This window comes from Microtus pennsylvanicus, chromosome 2, assembly GCF_037038515.1.
Source record: "Microtus pennsylvanicus isolate mMicPen1 chromosome 2, mMicPen1.hap1, whole genome shotgun sequence".
Taxonomy (NCBI): domain Eukaryota; kingdom Metazoa; phylum Chordata; class Mammalia; order Rodentia; family Cricetidae; genus Microtus; species Microtus pennsylvanicus.
The window spans coordinates 99,881,087-99,902,323 of NC_134580.1; the positions used below are offsets into that span (position 1 = coordinate 99,881,087).

Genomic DNA, 21,237 nt, shown 5'->3' on the forward strand with positions numbered 1-21,237 from the left:
GCATTACTTTAACTGGGTTACCTCCCTTAATAATGTCCAGCTCTATCCATTTTCTGCACGTTTCATAATTTCAGAAAATGCCTCTTCTGCTAGTGCAGGAGCCACCTTTCACCCTGCCCTTTACCAGGCCCGATAGTCTGGGGGAGGGTGACGGGGGTGGAGTGGGTGCTGAGGAAGGATGGGCTAAGTGGCACAGCAAGCCGGGTGTATTTACCTTGGAGGTGCTCTAGCGGATGTCTCTGTCCAGAGGTGGCTCCCAGTGGGCCTGGGGGCACAGTTAGGATCCTAGCCTGAAGCCGGGGTCCCATCCTCAGGATGCGTATGCTTAGTGGCCGAAGGCAGTGGTTAGTCAGCCGGAGCTGGACGTGGACTCTGGTGCGAATCTTAATTAGACTCTTTCCCATGCTGCCCAGGAAGGCAGTTCCTTCTTCAGGGGAAACCGGCCAGGCAGGGGAGGTATGGAGAGGAAACAGCCAGCCCAGCTAGGAGCAAAGACTTTCACCAGTTCCATGCCATGGCAACCCCTGCTAGCAGTGCCTTCTGCCTGGACAGAATGCTGGCTCTGGGAGCCTTGTGTTGGGCTGAGAAGCTTGGAGGGGAGAGGCCATCCTTATCAGGGGACTGGGTTCAGTCAGAAGTGCTTACAGCCATAAAAAGCAATGCTTCCCAGCCTGCAGCTTGTTCTCTGAGGCCCCGTACGGCCCAGGCTCTCAGAGGGAAAGGGAAATAGACCTACTAAAATTGTCCAGAAAACAGGCTGTGAAGTCACTCACAGGCTTTATCTAGGCCACACGTGGTACAGTGAAGTCACGGGAACTGAGGTAGAAGTGGCTCTGGGGCTGGGCTGTATCTGTACATTGCACCCCCTCCGCCCCCAGCCACAGCCAAGCTCCACATTCTGCCCCTCCATAGTTACAGTGGGGGGAAAGGAACGTTCATTCCTGAGGGTCCTCTTGGGCCCAGGCCTCTGAGTCTAGGCATCCTTCATAGTAGGTACTAGGATGAAACAAGCCATAGTTTTGTTTTGTGCTTTTGTTTTATGGTTTTTCGAGACAGGGTTTTTCTGTATACCCTGGTTGTCCTGGAACTCGCTTTGTAGACCAGGATGGGCTTGAACTCACAGAGATCCACCCGGTTCTGCCTCCCGAGTGCCGGGTGTTTGTTTTTAAAGTGTTCCACCATGTTTGTGGGGATTTTGTGCTTCCCTCAAACTGCAGTGCCACGTTAACGTGGTTTGTAATTCCACCCCTTGTTTTTAGAGGGAGCAAACGGAGCTTTCTTTCCTAGCAAAGCCGGAGGTCTTTTGCAACAATGTGCCCGCTAGGGAAGGCCATCTTGGGTGGAGCATGAACTGACTTCACACAGCCATTTCTTGGAGTTCTGTTGTGCCCCTTGAAGGTCCTGGTCACATCCCTCATGGCTCCTCCCTGCCCAGTCAGCTGTGTGTGTTAGCAGCTGATCCCTACTCCATTTCTGCAAAATGCCAGGGGGGTGGGGCTTCTCTCTAAAGTGCTTCGTGTAGCTCACAGTCAGGATCCCGGTGTTTGGGAGGATAGGCAGGAGGACTGCTGAAAGTCTGAGGCTAGCCCGGGCTACAAAGTGAATTTTTGTCAAACCAAAAGCATCTCGTGTGCATTAGATTCCTTGCCGTTCACAGAGCAGGCAGGGAGGACGCTCCTGTTTACAAAGGAAGCAACTAACTGTTGGTGGCAGCTGCCTCTCCCCGGAGTTCTGTATCCACCTCAAGTGAACGGGTGGCATTCACAAGTGATGTCCTAAAACCTCAATACAAACCAGAGACCCCCAGGCTGATGCTCATTCTTACCTGAGCAAGTTTGCTTTGAGGTGAGGTCTTGCTATGTACTTCATGCTGGCTTTGAACTCAGGGTAATCCTCCTGCCTCAGCTTCCTGAATGTTGGGATTATAAGGCATGTGCTTTTGTGACCCTCTTACCCTCTGCCTCCTGAGGTCACCACATCAAGTTCCATGCTGGGCATTGAACACTCACTTGTATCCCCACCCTTTGTGTAGAACCTTCTACCTGCCCTGCTGTTGTCTTTAAAGCAAGTGAGGTTTTCCAGGTCCCTGCTGGTTTGAGGGAGAATGGCCCCCAGAGTCTTGGGTATTTGAACCCTTGGTCCCCGTTGATGTGGAGGTTTAGGAGGTGTGGCCTTGCTGGAGGCAGTGTGTCACTGGGGGTGGGGTTCGAGATTATAAGAAGCTTCACCTTACTTCCAGTTCTCTGCTTGTTTGAAGACGTGAGCTCTCAGCTCCTATTCCTGCTGCCATGTCACACCTGGCGCTGTGCCTCCCTGCCATGATACACTCTTATCCCTCTGGAACCATTAGGCAAAAATAAACGTGTATATGTTGCTTTGGTCATGGTGTTTTATCGCAGGAACAGAAAGTAGCTCACCTAGTCCCTGAGGAAGGGTTCGGCTCATCGCCAAGGAGCCCAGACTCACCTTCCATGATGGAGATGTGAACAGCTCTTCTTCGTGTCCTGGGGACACTGCTCAGCCGTGGGCCGTGGGTTATGGAGGGACAGCTGCGGCTGGGAACCATCCCTGCTCTGAGATCAATGGAGAGAGAACCACTTGACCAGTGCACAGATAGGGGTGTCCAGACATTGACAAATGCTCTTGACCTTTGGTCCCAGAGTCTCAGACACTCTGCTTCAGAGTCCCCTCCCCCTTCCTTTCTGTGGAGTGTCAACAAGTGCCATGGTCTTGGGGGACAGAACTGTCGGGGAATAGAGCCCTGGGATGAGACATGCTCCTGAATGTGTCTGAAGATGGTGCTGGCTGATTCCAGTGGGGTGCACAGATGTTGAGGACTTTCTTTGCCTGCTGGAGTGAAACAATGTGTTTTCCTGTGCCTGCAGCTGCACTGAGCACAAGACCCTCATGAGTTTCTGATGGCAGGGGAGTGGTTTCTGGTGGGTTTTACAGCTGAAAATCCCAAGTTAAGGATCCCTATATAAGCTTCCCTGGCACACAATAAAGTTGGTATTCTTGTATCAAGCATGACTCGTGTCTCTGTTTGTGTGCGTATATGTTTAAATCTCCAGTCCCTTTCCCAGCTCACATCCTGTCCCATAGTGCAGGCCCTACAGACAGGTTCCTTCAGTTACAGGCTGCCGGGCAAATCCTAACCTCTTGGCTAGTCTTTGTGAGTCTGTTGGGCTTGAGGGAGGCAGGCTTCTAGAAAAGCACAATTTTTGGATCCACGTGACACGGATTTTCTGTAATGGAGTAATTCCAGAACAGCTAAGTGTCATTGCATGGCCATATTTTTCATGTCTTTGATCATGTTTAGGCCGGGGAGGGTTGAGCAGAACTGAGTGAGGTTCCCCTAACTGTGATGTGCTGTGGGCAGTGGCTTGTCTTCCTCTGTGGGGCTAAAGGTTACATGCCTGTTCCTGAGTCCTGGTGGACACAGGTTCCTTCCCTCTTCTGGCCTCTGCCTCCCCTTTTGGTATCTGCTTTGGCCAGAAGTTTCACAGAGCTCAGCTTGCTAGGTCTTTGAGATTCTGGGATCTGAGCTGGAATTGGTTCAGGAGAGCCTAACAGCCGGCCTACCTGTGTATTTCTGGTGGCTCCCGTTTGATCTTGGCACTTGACTCCATGACTTCCTTTGCAACCCGGCCACTGTGAGGTGATAAACAGCAAGAAAGGAGACAGCGATCAGGATGAGGCCCCAAGATCAGGTGCCCTAGCTTAGTCAAGAAATGACATCAGCCCTACCCATCCCCCCAAGGCTTCGGTCACTGCAGAAGGCTTTTTTTTTTAAAGATTTATTTATTTATTATGTATACAACATTCTGCCTTGATGTGTGCCCGCACGCCAGAGGAGGGCGCCAGATCTCAGTACAGATGGTTGTGAGCCACCATGTGGTTGCTGGGAATTGAACTCAGGACCTCTGGAAGAGCAGCCAGTGCTCCTAACCTCTGAGCCATCTCTCCAGCCCCAGAAGGCTTTCTTGATGGGGCAAAGAGTTCTAGCATGCCATGACCGCTCAGCTTATCTCTTCATTGCTAGAGTCTCTAGGGTCTCCCCCCATTTTTTTTTTTAAAGATTTATTTATTTACTATATATAAAGTGTTCTGCCTACATGTATGCCTACAGGCCAGAAGAGGGCACCAGATCTCATTACAGATGGCTGTAATGAATACAGAACGCTTAGCAACTGAGTGGCCACACATGGGTGTGGACACAAGCGTTTCTTCACAAGACACAGATCAAAAAGTGCCTGGCAACAGTTTTATATGAGGTCTGACAGAATGGGGATGCTTAAGGAATCCCTAGGACCTTAGTGGGAGCCAGCTCCTGTATATGGGGCGGGAGGCAGGGATGCCCGTTTTCCTGAGCTTCTCCTAAGCCCTACCAGCAGGAGTTGGTCTCTCAAATGTGGTTGCTGGGAATTGAACTCAGGACCTCTGGAGGAGCAGCCAGTGCTCTTAACCTCTAAGCCGTCTCTCCAGCCCCCCCCTTTTTTTCTTTGAGTCTGGGTCTGATTATGTAGTCCTGGCTGTCCTGGAGCTTGCTCTGTAGACCAGGCTATCCTTGAACTCACAGAGATCCTTCTGCCTCTGCCTCTGCTAGCACTAAAGGAATGTGTTACCCATGCCCAGCTCCATTTGTAATTAGGAAGGATTCCTCTCGTCTCATGAATTACCAGGAAAAGCCCCAAACCCCTCAGAAGGGGGACACACAACAACTGTCATGGTTCTTGTTTCGCTGCTGCTGTTTCAATGGCTCACTCCCGGATTATACTGCAATTGGAAATGGCAAGTGAGGGAAAGAGAGGTTCCCCCAGTCATGGAATTAAAAAGCCCTAGCTCAGCTCATACTATACCCTCCCAGGATGCTCTGAGCCATTAGACATCCTAAGATATATTTTAAGTTTAAATTACTGTGCTTAAGAGAGCTCTAAAGCAAAAATGCCTTTAATCTATAAGTCCCACTTGCCCAAGGACAGATAAGTTCCTGAAATGCTGGGGGTTGTTCATATAACCACCCGTGTATTTTCACTTCTGTAAACAAGGCTAGTTGCCCCAACTGCATAGGGTGTGCTTGAACACACACAGGCAGGAGGTTTGGACGAAGGTGGGAAATATGTAGCCTTGTGGGTTTTGTCTTTAGAAGTCCCTGACTGATGTACCTTGATGCCATACTCTGGGCATCATGGGTGTGGAGCTGGCCAGTGTCCGTCGTCCTGCCCAGTATTTAATAAAACTTGTTTCAAATGTGTCTCAAAAATTGTGGTAGTGGTCTATTCTCACCCAGTGGGATTAACACCAAGAGGGAAGAAGAGGGTAAAAGGCTCAGGAATTGGGAGGAAACCCCAGGCCCTGCTGAGAGCTTTGGTTCCTTGGTTCTTGAGGATGAGGCACATGGAGACTGTTCTCTAGAGAAGGGTCTGGAAGGAGATCTAGAATGGCTACTTACTGTCACTATTTACCTGTATCGGAACCGGCTCCCTTTGAAGAACAGGTTGCTGCTGGACACTGTACGAACTTGGCTTGACTTCTCCAGCCTACGGCAGAGCAGAATTCAGGGTGACACATAGACCTAGCCACATCACAGGCCGACAGAAGGTGGGCAGGGACCCCCTGCCAAGGCTACTGCAAACTTTCTTCAGATTCGAGAAAAAGCGTTGGTAGTCTATGCCGGGTGCTGCCCACTAGGAGGAACGCTTAGCAACTGAGTGGCCACACGTGGGTGAGGACACAAGTGTTTCTTCCCAGGACACAGATCAAAAAGTGCCTGGCAGCAGTTGCTTCCTTTTGTATGAGGTTTGACAGAGAGAACGGGAGCTTAGTGGGAGCCAGCTCCTGTATATGGGAGCGGGAGGCAGGGATGCCCGTCTTCCTGAGCTTCTCCTAAGCCCTACCAGCAGGAGTTGGTCTCTCAAATTCACTTCTCTCTAGGTTCATGTAACTGACTAAACCTAGGCCTTGTCCTCACAGGTGAAGGGAAGATGGTGGTCAAAACCAACCAACCAATCCAACAAAAATCCTGTATTCTTGGCTTCGTCAATAGCAGGGAGGTTCAAGTCGGCTAAAGTATCTCCCTAGTGTCCCCTCTGGAAGGAAGCCCTCTCAGGGTGGAATACACCTGTTCAGTTCACCTCGGCACGAGTATCAAGTGCACAGTGAGTGTTAGTGACTGAGAGTGCCTTCCCAGGACAGCTCTGGGGCTGTGGCCCTGGCAGCTGGCAGATCAGTTCTGCAGGCTGGAGTGAGCTCACTAAGGAGGAGCGCTGTCACTGAGGAGGACAGTTCTGATTTTCCCAGAGCCCTTCAGGACAGCAGAGGGAGGATCTGGCTTGTCAGACCATTTAGCGACAGCAAGGGTCACCATAATTGGAGTCTATCACACTGGCATTGTTGCAATACACTTTTCTTAACACAGGTCCCATGTAGCCCAGGCTATCCTGCAACTCACTTTGTCGCCGAGGATAACCTTTAACTGGTCCTTATGCCTCCAGCTTGTGAGGACTGGGGTGACAGGCATTCGTTACCATGTCCTGCTTTGGCAATGCAGAGTACTGAACCCCATACCTCATATTTGCAAGGCGAGCACTCCCACAAATGAACCGTGTCCCCAGCCCAGAACGTCTATTGAGACATAGACCGTCAATTTTGTTTTTAAACAAAGACCAAGGGATCCAGTGAACCGTTTTCTGGGCAGCACCTCGGCCTTTCTCTAGTCCATTTCTTTGTGCACTGATGCTTTCGCGACCACTTTCTTAACTGGAGAGAACTGGATGCAGAAGCCTCCAGACTCCCCCAGACTCCGGCCAGTCGGTTACCTCTGACTCAAACCTAGCTTCTCAGTAGTAAGACAGGAGGCCACCATCTCCAGCTCTGGGCTATCCACCAAGAGGGGGACCCCAGGCTCCCCTTAAAGCTGAGGTCTGAGGTCAGGATGCTTGTGCAGGGCTTTTCAGGGGATGCTTGTCTTCTAGGCCTTCCAGGGCGCCTGGGTGGCAGTGCTCCAAATTAACACACCCGCTGGGCTTTTCTGGCGTGGGCTCTACTGCGCACCGCACCACCAGAATTGCTCTGAGGGTTTCCTGTTTCTCTAGGTTGGCCTGCCGCTCCTCAGAAGGCGGCTTTGTGGCCCCACCTTTGATTAAAGGCAGTCCCTATCACACGTCCAACTCACTTGTAGAAGGCTTGATTCTCAATTCCACATTTCCAGAGGTGCTTGCAGGCTTCTGGAGTTGGAGCAAAATACGTGAGAATAATTTTCTTTTCCTGTAAAAAAAATTCCATAGAGAAACAGCTGAGGTGGGTGGGAAAGCCCAGGGCCCCTGGTCCGGTGCAGCAGGGCCCTAGGTAGAAGAGTGGCTCACATCAATGGCTACCTCACCCTGGCAAGCCTAACCAGAGCCCTTGGTGAGAAGCAGAACATTTCACAGGCATCCTCTATGGGACAGAGAACCTCATTTGACCGTTTCCTCGAGGCAGGCCTCTCTTGAGTGGGTCCTCTGGGTGCCATTGTAACTCCAGGCCTTCCCACCTCTACATACCCTCGCCTCTGTCTTAGCCGAGGAGGCAGACAGCCTCCCCCGCCTGGACTCCTTACCCTTGGCCGCAAGGGCCTGCCACTGCGCCCTAGCCCTCCCTGGAGAGAAGGAAGCCGGCACTCACCTCTTTCTGACTTACATATAAATAGAAAGTCTTTCCTTCAAATTTCAGTTTGGTCACCTCATTCCTAGAAGCACAAAGAGAGCGCCTGTCACCCGGCTGTGGGCTGCCTGCTCACAGCTCAAGTCGCAGATGCACAGCCCTCCCCCGACTGGAAGAGGCTCCAGGCACAGACACAGTTTTGGCCAGAATTAAAACTGAGAACAAGACAGGAGCGCAGTGGCCTTGGAGAACAGTCATCGGGACAGTTCGACCCACAGTTTTCCAGTCAATCACACTGTAATATCGGGGTGATAGGAGGATTTCGGGCTCATCAACAGTGGCTAGAAAAGGGCAACATTTGCATGGAAAAGTGAGTGCGGGAAGAGTGGGGGTCATTTCTGGACTGAATTCATAGCACGGGTACATGGTCTGATGGAACTATTGAATGTCGGAGGCCACAGGTAGCTCATGAGGCCAAAGTTGAAGATCACAGCAAGTAATGAACAACAATGCATCCGGGTTCTGAGGGAGCCGAGTCTTTCGGGTGACTGTGCCACTGGATGGAGAATGCAGTTTAATGCAGACAATGTCAAACAGTCTCAAGGAGGGGTGGGGCCACATACCAAGAAGAGAGAACAGATTACATGGAACAGCCATGCAGCGTACTGACCAGGAAAGGGGCTTAGGGGTTATTGTAGAAAAATCCTTGAAGCCACCAGCCCAGTGAATGGCTGCAGCAAAAGAGGCAAACAGGATACTGGGGTGCGTCACCCGTGGGACAGACACAAATCAGAAGAAGTGACATGGTTACTGTACATGGCACAGCCTACACCTCACCTCCACAAACTGCTTTCAGCCTTGGTTACATTTACAAGGTGGGAAAACTACCCGGAACTTATTTGGATGTCCCTGAGAGCCACAAGACCAGGCCTCCCCATCGGCCACTCCAGTGTGCCCAATTCGGGGCCCGATACCCCACTACAGTTTTTGCTTTTCTGCCTCAGGCCCCTAAGGAGTCTGAGCACACACACCTGCCATCTGTAGACCACTTCCTGCTACCTCCAGGGCAACGTCCTCAGGATCCTAGTAAGTAGCAAAATGCAGAAATAACCAGGCACCGGGTCTTTGGCTGTACAACATTGGTGCAGAAGGACATGTTCTCACTGAGAAGACATGGCTGGGTCAGAGTGGCCATTTCCAGCTTCCCACTACAGGCTGGAACTGGTACAAGCCTCTCTCTCTCTGTGTCGTCTCTCTGTTTTGACCAGCCGACCATCAATCTTAACTCAGATAGAATACAATAAACACACAGCCTCCAACAGGAGTGGTAAAGAAAGAGTTTGACCTTTTGTTGTTTTGAGACAGGATCTCGTGTAGACAGGCTGTCCTGGAACTCTATGTAGACCAGGATGGCCTTGACATTTAGGTGATTCTCCTGCCTCTCATTCCTGAGAGCTGAGATTACAGGTGTGTGCCCTCACACCTGGCCTATGAGTTTGTTTTTTCCTTTTGAATGTGAGGGTGGGTTTAACATCTAGGATTCTGACGTTGAGATAGGAGGAGACTTTCCGGGGAGAGAGGTACACAGGAGAATGAAAAGTGGAGAGGCAGGGATCACTCAGGGACTTCGAGCGTCTAAGGATGACCTTGTTTCTAGACATGAGACAACGGCTCTGGTGGGGATGGAACCCCTTCAAGGAACACCAAATAGCCCAGAGACTCAGGCAGCAAAGGACCCACACAAGGGGAACTGTGGCCCAATCCTGTCCCCAGCCTTTTCTGAGAGCCATTTTGTTGGCTAGGAGATGTAAGAGCCTCCCATCGTCACACAGAGAGTGCAGTGGTGGGACCTGACTTGAAGGAGCCTAGGACTCCATGATACCCGCTGCCTTGTGAACAGGACAGTGCCACGTGTCTGAGGAGTTTCTCCTCAGGAGGAGGATGCATTAATCCCATTGTCATCCTCCACTAGAGGGATCTGGCTCAGGAAGGTGTCTGGTGTCTGCATCAGGTGAGTAGGGCGGCATGAAAAGAGATGACTACAACGTCCTGAGAAGAAAACTTGTGAGAAAAATATCTCTACTCAGACCCTACTTCGCTCTTCGAGAGAAGGTAAAGGAAGCAAGAGCAGGCCCGGGCTTCCCTAACCAAAGACCTCAGACCAAGGGAAGCCATTTTCTAACCTGTTTGTTAGAAGAGCTAGCCAGCTTAGACACAGCAGGCTGAGGTCCAACACAGAAATGAAACATAGGGGGCTCCAAACACGCTCTCAGAAGACCACCCTAGCTTCGGATTTCAGATTTGTGTGCTTAAGACGCAGCGCCTGTACAAATTAGGAATCCAGAAAGGGCCCATGACAGAGGCAAGGGAAAGAGGCCTTGGGGAGGTATGATATGAAAGTGTGAATGGGGTGCTGGGGTTAGAGTGAGGATGGGGGTGGGGGATGGGGGGAGGGGAGGAATGGGCTACCTAAAACTAAGCTCTCGTCTGTATCCACCCCTGTGAGGCCCTCATCTGTATCCACCCCTGTGAGGCTTAGGGGACGTGAAGGGGGAAAGAGTGGGAAGCATGTAGGGGCCAGAGGGTGGGGAGGAGTGCTGGGAAACTATCGCACTCATGCATGTACAAAACCTGCACAAGACCAAACTGGCCAGTAATTCCAGCATGAACCGGGGCGGGGCACAACACTAGCTGAGGACCCACAGCAACCGATGGCTGCTATACGTGCGTGTGAGCATGCGTGTGTGTGTGTGTGTGTGTGTGTGTGCGCACGCACGCGCGCAGTCATTTTTCTTTGGATGCGTGTGTGGCTAGGTTGCACGTGCAGGCAGCACTAACTGGACTCTGGGTTATATTTAACATGGGATGAAGGCTGCTGGTGAGATGGCTCTAACCCTGATGACCTGAGTTCAAGTCCAAGGCCCACATCGTGGAAGGGGAGAACAGACTCTGAAAAATTGTCCTTGGACCATCACCTGTGTGCTATGGCATACATGCCCACTACATACAAAATAAATAAATAAATGAAACTGCAATAAAAAATTCATTAGCCGGGCGGTGGTGGTACATGCCTTTATTCCCTGCACTTGGGAGGAAGAGGCAGGTGGATCTCTGAGTTGCAAGTCAGCCTGGTCTACAGAGTGAGTTCTAGGACAGCTTGGGCTACACTGAGAAGCCCTGTCTCAAGACAAACAAACAACAAACAAAAACTAGAAAAATTTTTAAAAAGGATATGAAAGGGTTAGGCATGGTGGTGCACACCTTTAATCTCAGCACTTGGGAGGCAGAGGCAGGTGGATCTCCTTGAGTTTAAAGCCTGCTTGGTCTACATAATAAGTTCCAGGACAGCCAGGGCCATGAAGAGAGGCCACTGTCTCAAAACAAAACAAACAAAAAATGAAAAAATAAGACATGAAGGGGGACAGACATATATTGGGGGAGTCTTAGGGGAGTGGCAAGGAGGGGGTTGATATTATCAAGATACACTGTATATATGCACAGAATTGTAAAACTGTCAAAGAATCAATTTTTTTTTAAATTACAGGCTCTCAATTATGCAGAGTGTCTTGGTGAGACTAACAGATGTGTGTATGGACGAGGCAGCCAATGGGTCCCAAGATATCCAAATGCCAGTCAACACACAGAAGCCTGTGTCGAGTCATATAGACCCCAGACCAAACAAGGAGGGGAAGCCATGTGGGTAGCTGCAGCCAAGACAGTAGCTCCCGCATGCCAGATGTGGCAGGGAAGAGGGAAGGTACAAGGTGAGGCTGTGGCTCACAGAGGCCAAGGATGCTGAGCCCTCAAGATGGAGATGGCAGTATCTGAACTCTTGTAGACTACGTGCTCATGGGGTGCTACTGAGGAGGGTGTTTGCATGTCATAGCTGACATTTGTTCCAGGGTAATTGTCCATGAACCCCTCCCTTGTTAGAAGAGTAAAGAAGGGCTTCGGCCATCTGCTGAGATATTCCTGAATGGCCGTCATTATGCCGGCAGTGGCCCTCAGCAAGTGATGACCCCAAAGGCTTAGTTCACTTGGGAACTTCACTTCCCTTGTGTTGGCTACAGTTGCAGGCTTCCCTAGAAATCAACTTCCAGTACCCTTTCTGTCTGGAGAGGCGGTTGGCTCTCAGGGACACTCTTTTGAAAGAACAGGATCCCTAGGAAGAGACCACTACCTTGGTCAATTACCAGTCTCAACTCAAGGCTTTGGAGAAGGCTGTAAACCATAACTGCCCATCACAGACAAAGGACGTGGGTACCACAGCCCCTCCCCAGGTAGCGATGCATAAGGAACCTGCTCTGGAGAGGAAGACAGACACTCACCACTTAATGAAGTGGACCCTCTTGTTTCCTTGAAGAACCACAAACCCGAAAGGAGTGAAGGCCAGAAACGCAGCATTTCCCGACACGTCCTGTAATAGAGAAAGACTTCTCACTGGGGCACAGAGGTGCAGGTATAGAGGAGAAAGGGCGGAAACACTTGTTCTAAGTCAAGGGTGGTGGCAAAATCTTTTGATCTCAGCACTTGGAGGCTCAAGCAGGAAGATCAGAGGTTCAAGGTCATCTTCGGCTACAAAGTGAGTTCAAGATCAGCCTAGGATGCATGAGACCCTTGTCTCAAAATCCAGACACCCAGGCTATATTCATAGGAAAAGCAGGGCAACTTTTACTAGGTCACAGTGGGATGCGCAGGGCATTTAAGAGCACAAAGTCATAGCTTGAATTCCAGCCTTGCTACTTGCCAGATGGGCCTCAGAGCTCTGTATCTAGATGGTGGCCGTGACCATGACACCAGTCTCGGCAGGCCAAAGACAATGTTACGATCTTGTGCATTGCTGGTGGGACTTTAAAATGGTATGGTCACTTTGGGAAATAGTTGGAAACTTTTTCCAAATGGTTAAATATAGAGTTACCACATAACCCAACAATTTCCCTTTGAGGTATATGCCCAAGAGAATTGAAACATGCCTATAGGTGTATGAATGGTAACGGTATAACTATTTATAGTAGCCAAACAATGTGAGCAATCCAATCCAGCTGGAAGAGTAAAATGTTCATCAACTGATAGGCAAAAAAGCAAGTGGTAGATGGCGGCACATTGAAATATTATTCAGGAGTAAAGAGGAAGGAGGTACTCACATATACAACACAGATGAACTTTCAAACACCATGTCAAGTGAAAGAAGCCAGTTGCAAAAGAAGTCACGTTGAATGGTTCTATTTATACATAATGTTTACAACAGGTAGAGCCACAGACACAGACAGTGTATTGGTTGCCAGGGCTGGAGGGAGAGGGAAGTGAGGCAGTGACTGGTAGTGGATATGATGCTTCCTTTGGGTCATGAAAATATTCTAAAATTAGGTGGTGGTGGGTGATCGTGAACATACTAAAACCCACCGGATTGTACACTTAAAAGGATAAATTTTATGATAGGCAAAGTCGGTGAGTGAGTGTGTGTGTGTGTGTGTGTGTGCGTGTGTGTGTGAACTATTACTTATCAGGCCTGTAATCCTGGCTACTCCCAAGGCAGAGGCTGGAAGATCCTAAATTAAAGATCTGCCTACCCTACAGAGTTAAGTTCAAGGCCAGTCTGAACTTAGTTAAAAAGCAGGTTGGGATACAGTGGCGGAGCACTTGCCCAGTGTGTGCAAAGCCCTAGGGCCATAAAACAAGATGAAAAAGAATGCCAACAGAGGCAGGCTATCATTGCCTTGGTATCTGAAATACCATGGGGTCAATACCTTGGAAGTTTAGATGAAGACATGGGAAGCAGCAACTGGCTGAGGGACCTGCAGGCCACCAGACTAAGTGTGTCAGCAGCAGGCTTGGGATTTTGCTCAGCAAGGGGGTGAAGATGCAGCAGAAAGTGTGGGGACTGGTGCCAGAGGGAAGAGGGTGACTAAGGAGCGTCCTTCCGCAGCTTCCTTGGGTAAGGCTCTGCTGTTCGGGTACATGAGTGATGGTGGGGATGGCTGGGGAACTTGGCCATCAAGTTGGGGGTTCTGTTTTCTCTCACCTTGAGAGCTTGCCACCCTGGTGAAGATACTTAGCCTGACTGGCCTTGGAGACAATAGATCCTCTGCAGGGCCAGTGAGCCTGGCCTCAGGGGAAAATGCATCTGCCTTAAAGCTGCCTCAAGGAGTCAGGCTCGCAAGTGTGAGCATCTGGGTCCAGGTGCCAACTGTTTAACAAACCTTTTGGACTAATGTGAATTACCACCCTTTCCTCAGGACTGGGGAGATCCAGTCTTGGCTGTGAGCACAGCACCATTTAACCCATGGGCATAGCGAACGGCTTTTAAAAGAAGATACAAGTCTGGTTCCTTCTGCAGTCACATGGCTGGGCTTCCTCCTGCCTCTCACCAGTGCTTGGAGGAGGATGAACAGCATGGGTACCAGGCATAGCACACAACTATGGCTCCTGCCGGGAGGCAGCAGGTCTAATTTGGCTAACTTGGCATGAACTTGGGCCAAGGCAAGTGGCATTTGCGGAGAGAATGCCTGAGGGAGGTAGCCAATGTCAGGAAGAGGGTGAGCATTGGCAAGCTTTCTGTCCCTGTGCAGGGTGGACCCAAGGTCAAGATATGCAAGGGTAGAGACCTCATTGTGTTTGTGCTGGTATAAAAGAGGCCACAGGACGGTTTAGCAGATACGGGATGAGACTGTGACATGGGTCGGAGGGGACATCAGGCTATGGTGAGGGAAGGACATGGTTTTGGGGTGACAGAGGCATGGCTAAAGCCTTTGGAGACACAGGAAAAGGCCTAGAAGGAAGGGCAGCTAGAGGGATGGGAGGGTCAGGTCTGGAGAGGGTGAAGGGTTTGTAACGGAGAAGCAGTGAGGGATCAGGGGGTGGGGGTGGGGGCCTGGGAGGGCTGCTACCTTCACCCTTGCTAGTACCTCAGCAATTGGGCAGAAAGGTGCCTGCATCACAGGCCCATTGGGTCCAGTCTGGCTGCACTGCATGACTGTAGCCAAGGCCTTGAATTTCTCACATCTAGGGCTGTTACCTCAGAAATTCTGTGTAGCAAGCAGCCATGTACACCAATGATGTGTCAATATGAGCATAGCTGCCGAGGCTGTTGAACCTCAGGCAAACCCTAACGTTTCACTTTCTTCTATTCGATACTGAGAGCTAAGGTTTTCTAGTTAGGAAATGGGTGTGGTAAGCTAGACCAAAAAGGAAGCCTTGGAGAGGGAAGAGCTGGATGATCATGGGCCTGAAGTGAGCAGAAGGGAAGGGATGGAAGTGAAACCCAGCGAATGACATCCCTCTGGCGACAGCAAAGGCCAGGCTGCATGATCCAGACACCCTCAGGTGGCCTCCCGGAGAGGGCAGGGTTAGAGCTGTGGGGATGGCCTCTCCTGACAGGGCTGGCTGATTTGGAACAGCGAGTGTCTTAGTTAGGGTTTCTATCACTGTGATAAACACCATGACCACAAGCAACCTGAGGAGGAAATGGTGTATTTCAGCTTACAACCCCATCTCTGAGAGAATTTATTACAGGAACTCAAGGCAGGAACCTGCGGGCAGGAACTGAAGCAGAAACCAAGGATGAGCGCTGCTTACGTTGTTGCTCCCCATGACTTACTCAGCCTTTCTTATACAGCCTGGGACGGCCCTCACTTCCAGTGGCACTACCCCCCCATCAATCACTAATCAAGACAATACAGATTTGTCTATAGGCCAATCTTACAGAGGCATTTTCTCAGTTATGGTCCCCTCTTTTCAGGTGTGACTAGGTTTATCAAGTTGTCAAAAACCCAGCAGCTCCGGTGGTGAACTTGGAATAAATCCTGATGAGAAGCAACTAACTGCCAAGTGTGGCAGAGCACGCCTTTAATCCCAGCACTCGGGAGGCAGAGGCAGGGGATCTCTGTGAGTGCAAGGCCAGCCTGGTCTATACAGCAAGTTCCAGGATAGACAGGATTACTCAGAGAAACCTTGTCTAGGGGAGAAAGGGGGGGGGGCAATTAATAATGGAACCTTGAAGAATTCCCTCCCAGAATACAGAGAGCAATTCTCCAAGACTTCCGGACCTACAGAGGTAGGTGAGAGTCATAGAAAGACCACCATCCTCAGAACCCACAGCACTGACGGCAGCCACAGTGTCGGCTGCTTGTCTCTGTCACACGAGCTTCAGAGTGGGACCAGGAACTACAATGAGAAATCACATCAAGACTGGTATGGAAGTACAAGCGGAAAGCCCTGGAGCTTTCTGTCTCTGGAGGAATCCATGTCTCTTCAGTCTTAAATGTCATTCTTGGTATTGGCCTGCGTGGTGGTTTGAATAAGAATGGCCCTCATAGGCTCATAGATTTGAATGCTTGGTCATCAAGTGGTAGCACTATTTGAAAGGATTAGGAGGTGTGACCTTGGAGGAAGTGTATCACTGGGGGTGGGCTCTGGGGTTTCAAATAGCCCATTCCAAGCCCAGTGTCTGTCTCTTCCTGCTGCCTGAAGATCTGGATGAAGAACTCTCAGTGGCTTCTCCAGCACCATGTCTGCCTGTATGCCACTATACTCCTTACCATGATGACAATGGACTAAACCTCTGAAACGGTAAGCAAGCCCCAATTAAATGCTTTCTGTTGTAAGAGTAGCCTTGGCCATGGTGCTTCTTCACAGCCACAGAATAGTGACTAACACAGCCTGTCCTCAGGGTTTGCATGCCAAGTAACACTTAGCATGGCAGAAAAAGGAATGGAGACAAGGAGAGAAGGGTCTGGTTATTTCCCCCACAGGCTTCTGCCTCAGCAAGCAGGAATCTGCCTGCCCCCTCCCCATCGGCAGGAATCAGGGCCCACAGGACTGAGCTTTTCCTGGATCTAGGAGGGGAAGGAAATGGAGCTTGAAAGCTTCACAGTTCCTTTGGCCACTCTGTATCTCCTGACAGGAAAAGGCAGTTCTCTCCTGCCTTGGTGAGGTAAGAAAGTATCAAGTTTTCATCCTTGTGGGAAAAAATTCAGCCTTGGTTTAGGACCCTGGCTGTTTCTCCTTTGCTCTGTGACTGACTTCTCCACACTCCAGCTGCTTCACTGGTGAAAGCAGGACAGTGACACAGACCTAGAAGAACACTCCAACTTGTTTCAGAGACAGCCTGACCGTCTTGGTGCTACGGCACAAGCAACAGCGTTCTTGAGGAGAGGACACCAACTTCTGTTCATTCCCTCTTCTCCAGACAGGGCTCACGTGGTCCAGGCTGGTCTTGAAGCCCTCTGTAGCTGAGGGTAGCCTTGATCTTCTGCTCTTCCACCTCTGCTGCCGAGTGCCGGGATTACAGGCTTGCCTCTATTTTTCTTTTTCTTTTATTTTAGAGAAGCTGTCTTGTTCTGTGGCACAAACCACCCCCAAACTTTCCATCTTTCTGCTTCAGACCCCAGAGTGCCTGGGATTATAGATATCATCATCCATGCCTGGGTTTACATATGATGATTTCAGAAATCATTTAGGTCTGTGTCTTCTCTGGAACTGGTGGTGAGTTGGGCTTAGTCTTGCATAAAGTTCATCTCTTTAGAATGAAGACTGCAGGCAGGGATTGCAGAAACATAGCCCTGAGACCAGGCAACATTGGTTCAGGCAGGGATTGCAGAAGCATAGCCCTGAGACCAGGCAACATTGGTTCAGGCAGGAATTGCAGAAGCATAGCCCTGAGACCAGGCAACACTGGTTCAGGCAGGAATTGCAGAAGCATAGCCCTGAGACCAGGCAACACTGGCTCCCAGTCTCAGTGCTGTCCTCACCTGGAACTTCTGACACATTAGTAAGAACCTCCCTGGCACTTCCTAACTCCTCTTACCTTTTTAAAATCTGCACTCAGAAGTTTGGTGTTTTCATGGCAATGTGAGGGTGAAGATAGACTCCTGGCAGTGGCACAATGAAGCTTAGCAGATAGTCTAGCTGATGAGTGCCTGGCACATATGGGCTCTTAAGAAGTGGCACCACCAGGTCTAAAAAGGTTGGACATCTATGATGGAGCTACTGCCCATACCCCACCCCCCAAAGCCTTAGCAAGGCAGCCCCATCAGAACCCACAGTACTGGCTTTGAAAGTCCCAGAGCAAACAACCAGCCTCAAGGCTAGACTGAACGGAACAAGATGGTAAGTCCCGAGTTTGGAAAGGAATCAGGGAACAGATATAGTAACAGGTCCTCTCTTTTCCAGCAGCTGTAGTCTTTGGCTTTTGGGGCTCCTGCCAGGACCTGGGGGGTGTGGGTTGTGGCACAGTTGAGAATGGCCCTGTACAAGGTTGAGACTTGGGTGTTCTGGCTCCCCAGGCAGGGTCTGTAGGAGTCCCTCCTTCTGGTCCTAGGACCAAACAAGGACACTCCGGCAGACGGAAACCATCAGCACGCACAGGACCAATGCTAGCTTCTTAATCAGTCCAGGAGAACAAAGCCCAGCCAGAGCATTCTGCCCTCATTTAATTATCAAAACGATTCCTCTTCTGTCCTCCCCGGGGCTGCATGCCCCAGATTCCCTGGGCCCAGTAATTGCCTCCCTGTTAATAGAAATCATCAGTATTTATTACACTGAGCATGCCAGCTTCTTCCAGCTCTCCTTGCAGCAACATTAAGGGGAGTGCTTGGGAGCACATCACTCAAGTGAGGCTACTTAACGGTAAGAGTGAAGACTCTGAATTGCTCTCTGCCTCGGAGGACCGAGGAAACATGGCCGGGCCTAATAAAAGGATCCAAAGGTCATGCGTGGAGTCCACAGTGGGGCCCTGACTTGACCCGGATGAGTAGGAGGCCCAGGTCTGGGAATGTGGGAAAAAATTCCAGCTAGGTAGCTGCCTTTCCCCTTTCTCCAGAGTAAGACTCTCAGGCATCACTCCTATATGGCTATACAATGTTGGAAATGAACTGAGTTCAAATTTTTGCTCTGCCTCTCAGGGCCTTGTGGACTTTGGCTTTCTAGTACACCAACTTTCTTTCTTTTTCTTTTTTTTTTTTTTGAGTCAGAATTTTTCTGTGTAATAGCTATGGCTGTCCTAGAACTCACTCTGTAGACCAGGCTGGCCTTGAACTCACAGAGATCCACCTACCTCTGCCTCCCGAGTGCAGGATTAAAGGCTCGTGCTACCACCACCTGGCTGCATCAACTTTCTTTTCTGTTCTTAAAAAATAACTTATTTATTTTTATTTTATTTGCATTGGTGTTTAGCCTGCACATATGTATGTGTGAGGGTTTCAGATCTTGGTATTACAGACAATTGTTAGCTGTCATGTGGGTACTGGGAACTGAACCTAGGTCCTCTGTTAAGAGCAGTCAGTGCCCTTAACCACTGAGCCATCTCTCCAGTCCCTGTATCAACTTTCTTATCTTTAAAACAGGGAGATTAGCACCCACCTACTGAAGAGTCGGTGAAAACTACCATGAAAGAACCCACTAGCTCTAAATGGGAAGTGGGCTATGCTTATTCTCTCCTCCCTCAGGTCTAGGAGTTGAGACTATGACACATGGGATTGGACCACATGCAGAGGACAGAGGCTGGCTCCTTCTTCTAGCCTCTTCAGACTCCGGGTGCCCATGATGGACAAACTTGTCCAAGCCAAGGCTGAGTCAGGAGTTCATGGTCCTGAAGTGCACATGAATTTAGTCTGGACACCAGTCTGGCTGTCACTGTCCATGGCTGCCAGACCATGGCTTCTGTGGACAATAACAGAGCTCCTACCCACCTTCCGTCAGCTGTCATGCTCAGGGCAGTGCCTGCCTACTGTGAGTGCCGCGAATCCTACCTCAGCCAGTCTCACATGAGGCCTCAAGGGGACTGGACTTTAACACTGAGGTGATATGGCACTTTCTAATGACCACACCTGCCTTTAGGTCTGTGTGTGTGTGTGTGTGCATGTCCCCCTCACCCTGTGTGTGAACTTTTTTTTTTGTGCACAGAGCCTTTTTTTGTGCACAGGGAAGACTGCAGTTCTGCAACAGCTGTGTTTGTTTCCGAGGTCTTAGGATGCCCTACCAGCTCAAGGACAAGTTCCTGCACACCCCTTGCTTTCTTACTCACGGATGCGAAGAGTGGGGGTCAGAACCCAGCAAGGCCCCAACAGCTGATGAGGACTGGAGCTTAGAGCCAGATGCCCCCCCCCCCAAACACTTCTCTCCTAAGAGGTCCCCTGCTGCCTGCTCGGGTGCCTAATCCATTGATAGAATGGCTAAATGATTTTCTTTTTTCCAGAGATGATGTCACCGTGTAGTCTTGATAGACTCACCAAGATCTACCTGCTTCTTAAAGGTGTGAGCCACAGGCTAAACGTGTAGCCCAGGCTGGCCTCTGTCTCTGCCTTTTCAGCATGTCCTACCAGTGTGTGCCATCATGAGCAACCTCAACTACTTTTGTTCTCACAGGACACATTTAGGAAGCCGTGCTAATTCTTTATTTTTTCATATTTATTTATTTATTATGTATACAATGTTCTGTCTGTGTGTACGCCTGCAGGCCAGAAGAGGGCACCAGATCCCATCACAGATGGTTGTGAGCCACCATGTGGTCGCTGGGAATTGAACTCAGGACCTTTGGAAGAGGAGGCAATGCTCTTAACCTCTGAGCCATCTCTCCAGCCCCCTAGCCGTGCTAATTCTTATATCATCTATAAAGTCTGTAGTAGTGTGTGGATGTGCCCCCTGACTCCTGGCCCTGTATGGCAGTAAGCTGCACAAGGGCAGGGAATTAGGTGGGGGAGGAGGCTTGCATTCCAGAATGTCCTCCAGGTTTTTATTACTTCATAGGCAAAATAAAATCACCTCACCAGAGCCTCACCCCTGTGCCTTTCGTTTTCATTGTTTGTTATACACTGGATTACATCAGTTCCTACAAATCCAGATGTTGAAGTCCTAGCTCCAAGCGCTGGGAATGTGACCATCTTTGGAGATAAGGTCTTTATAGAAATTAAAATTAAGCCGAGGCTTTGAGATTGAGCACAACTCAGTTTAACTGGTGTCCTTACACAAGGACATTTAGTATTCAGGCATCTGAACTGGCCTGCCCTTGGGGTCCTGACAGGATGTGTTCTCAGCTGTAGCCACTAAGAGCACCTCCAGTGCACATTCGCTAAGTTCACTTTTAAAAGGGCCCTGCCTACCTCCCATCTCTCTCTCTCTCTCTCTCTCTCTCTCTCTCTCTCTCTCTCTCTCTCTCCCTCCCTCCCTCCCTCCCTCCCTCCCTCTCCCTCTCCCCCTCCCTCCCTCCCTCCCTCCCTCCCTCCCTCCCTCCCTCCCTCCCTCCCTCCCCCCTCTCTTCCCCTTCTCTCTCTTTCTGTCTCTGTCTGTCCCTTTCTTTCTCTCTACTTTTCTGCTTGTATCTCTGTCTCTTCCCCTTTTCTCTCTGCCTCTCTCTTCTTTTCTGCAGCTCCTGTCCCCAGAGGCTGGACCCCCCCCTCCACATGAACTCTGTCAAATTGCGTCTTTCTCTCTCATGCCATTTTTTTTTTAAATTACAACAGCAGAGGGGAGATAATGGGCAGACCCAAGGTAAAGGAGGATGGCCATCATCAAGTTGAGACGGGTTGGAGCAGATCCTTCTCTTAGGGACCTCAGAAGGAACCAGCCCTATCAGCACCATGGGGTCACACTTCCAGGCTC

At 50.1% G+C, this 21,237-nt stretch overlaps 1 protein-coding gene across 5 annotated transcripts in view; it reads right to left on the reverse strand.

The window, feature by feature from the left end:
• The window catches only part of Frmd5 (FERM domain containing 5), a 281,389-nt gene that overhangs the window by 5,283 nt on the left and 254,869 nt on the right, over window positions 1–21,237 (reverse strand). For 3 of the 5 annotated variants that reach the window (XM_075961979.1, XM_075961980.1, XM_075961977.1), the window contains exons 8-13: window positions 11,970–12,058; window positions 7,663–7,726; window positions 7,175–7,266; window positions 5,466–5,540; window positions 3,583–3,651; window positions 2,467–2,573 (exon numbers count right to left, since the gene is read on the reverse strand). In XM_075961979.1, coding sequence (XP_075818094.1) covers window positions 2,467–2,573; window positions 3,583–3,651; window positions 5,466–5,540; window positions 7,175–7,266; window positions 7,663–7,726; window positions 11,970–12,058 — 496 coding nt within the window. The remainder of the gene's footprint in view (window positions 1–2,466; window positions 2,574–3,582; window positions 3,652–5,465; window positions 5,541–7,174; window positions 7,267–7,662; window positions 7,727–11,969; window positions 12,059–21,237) is intronic. The other 2 variants (XM_075961978.1, XM_075961981.1) reach the window with 1 other exon arrangement.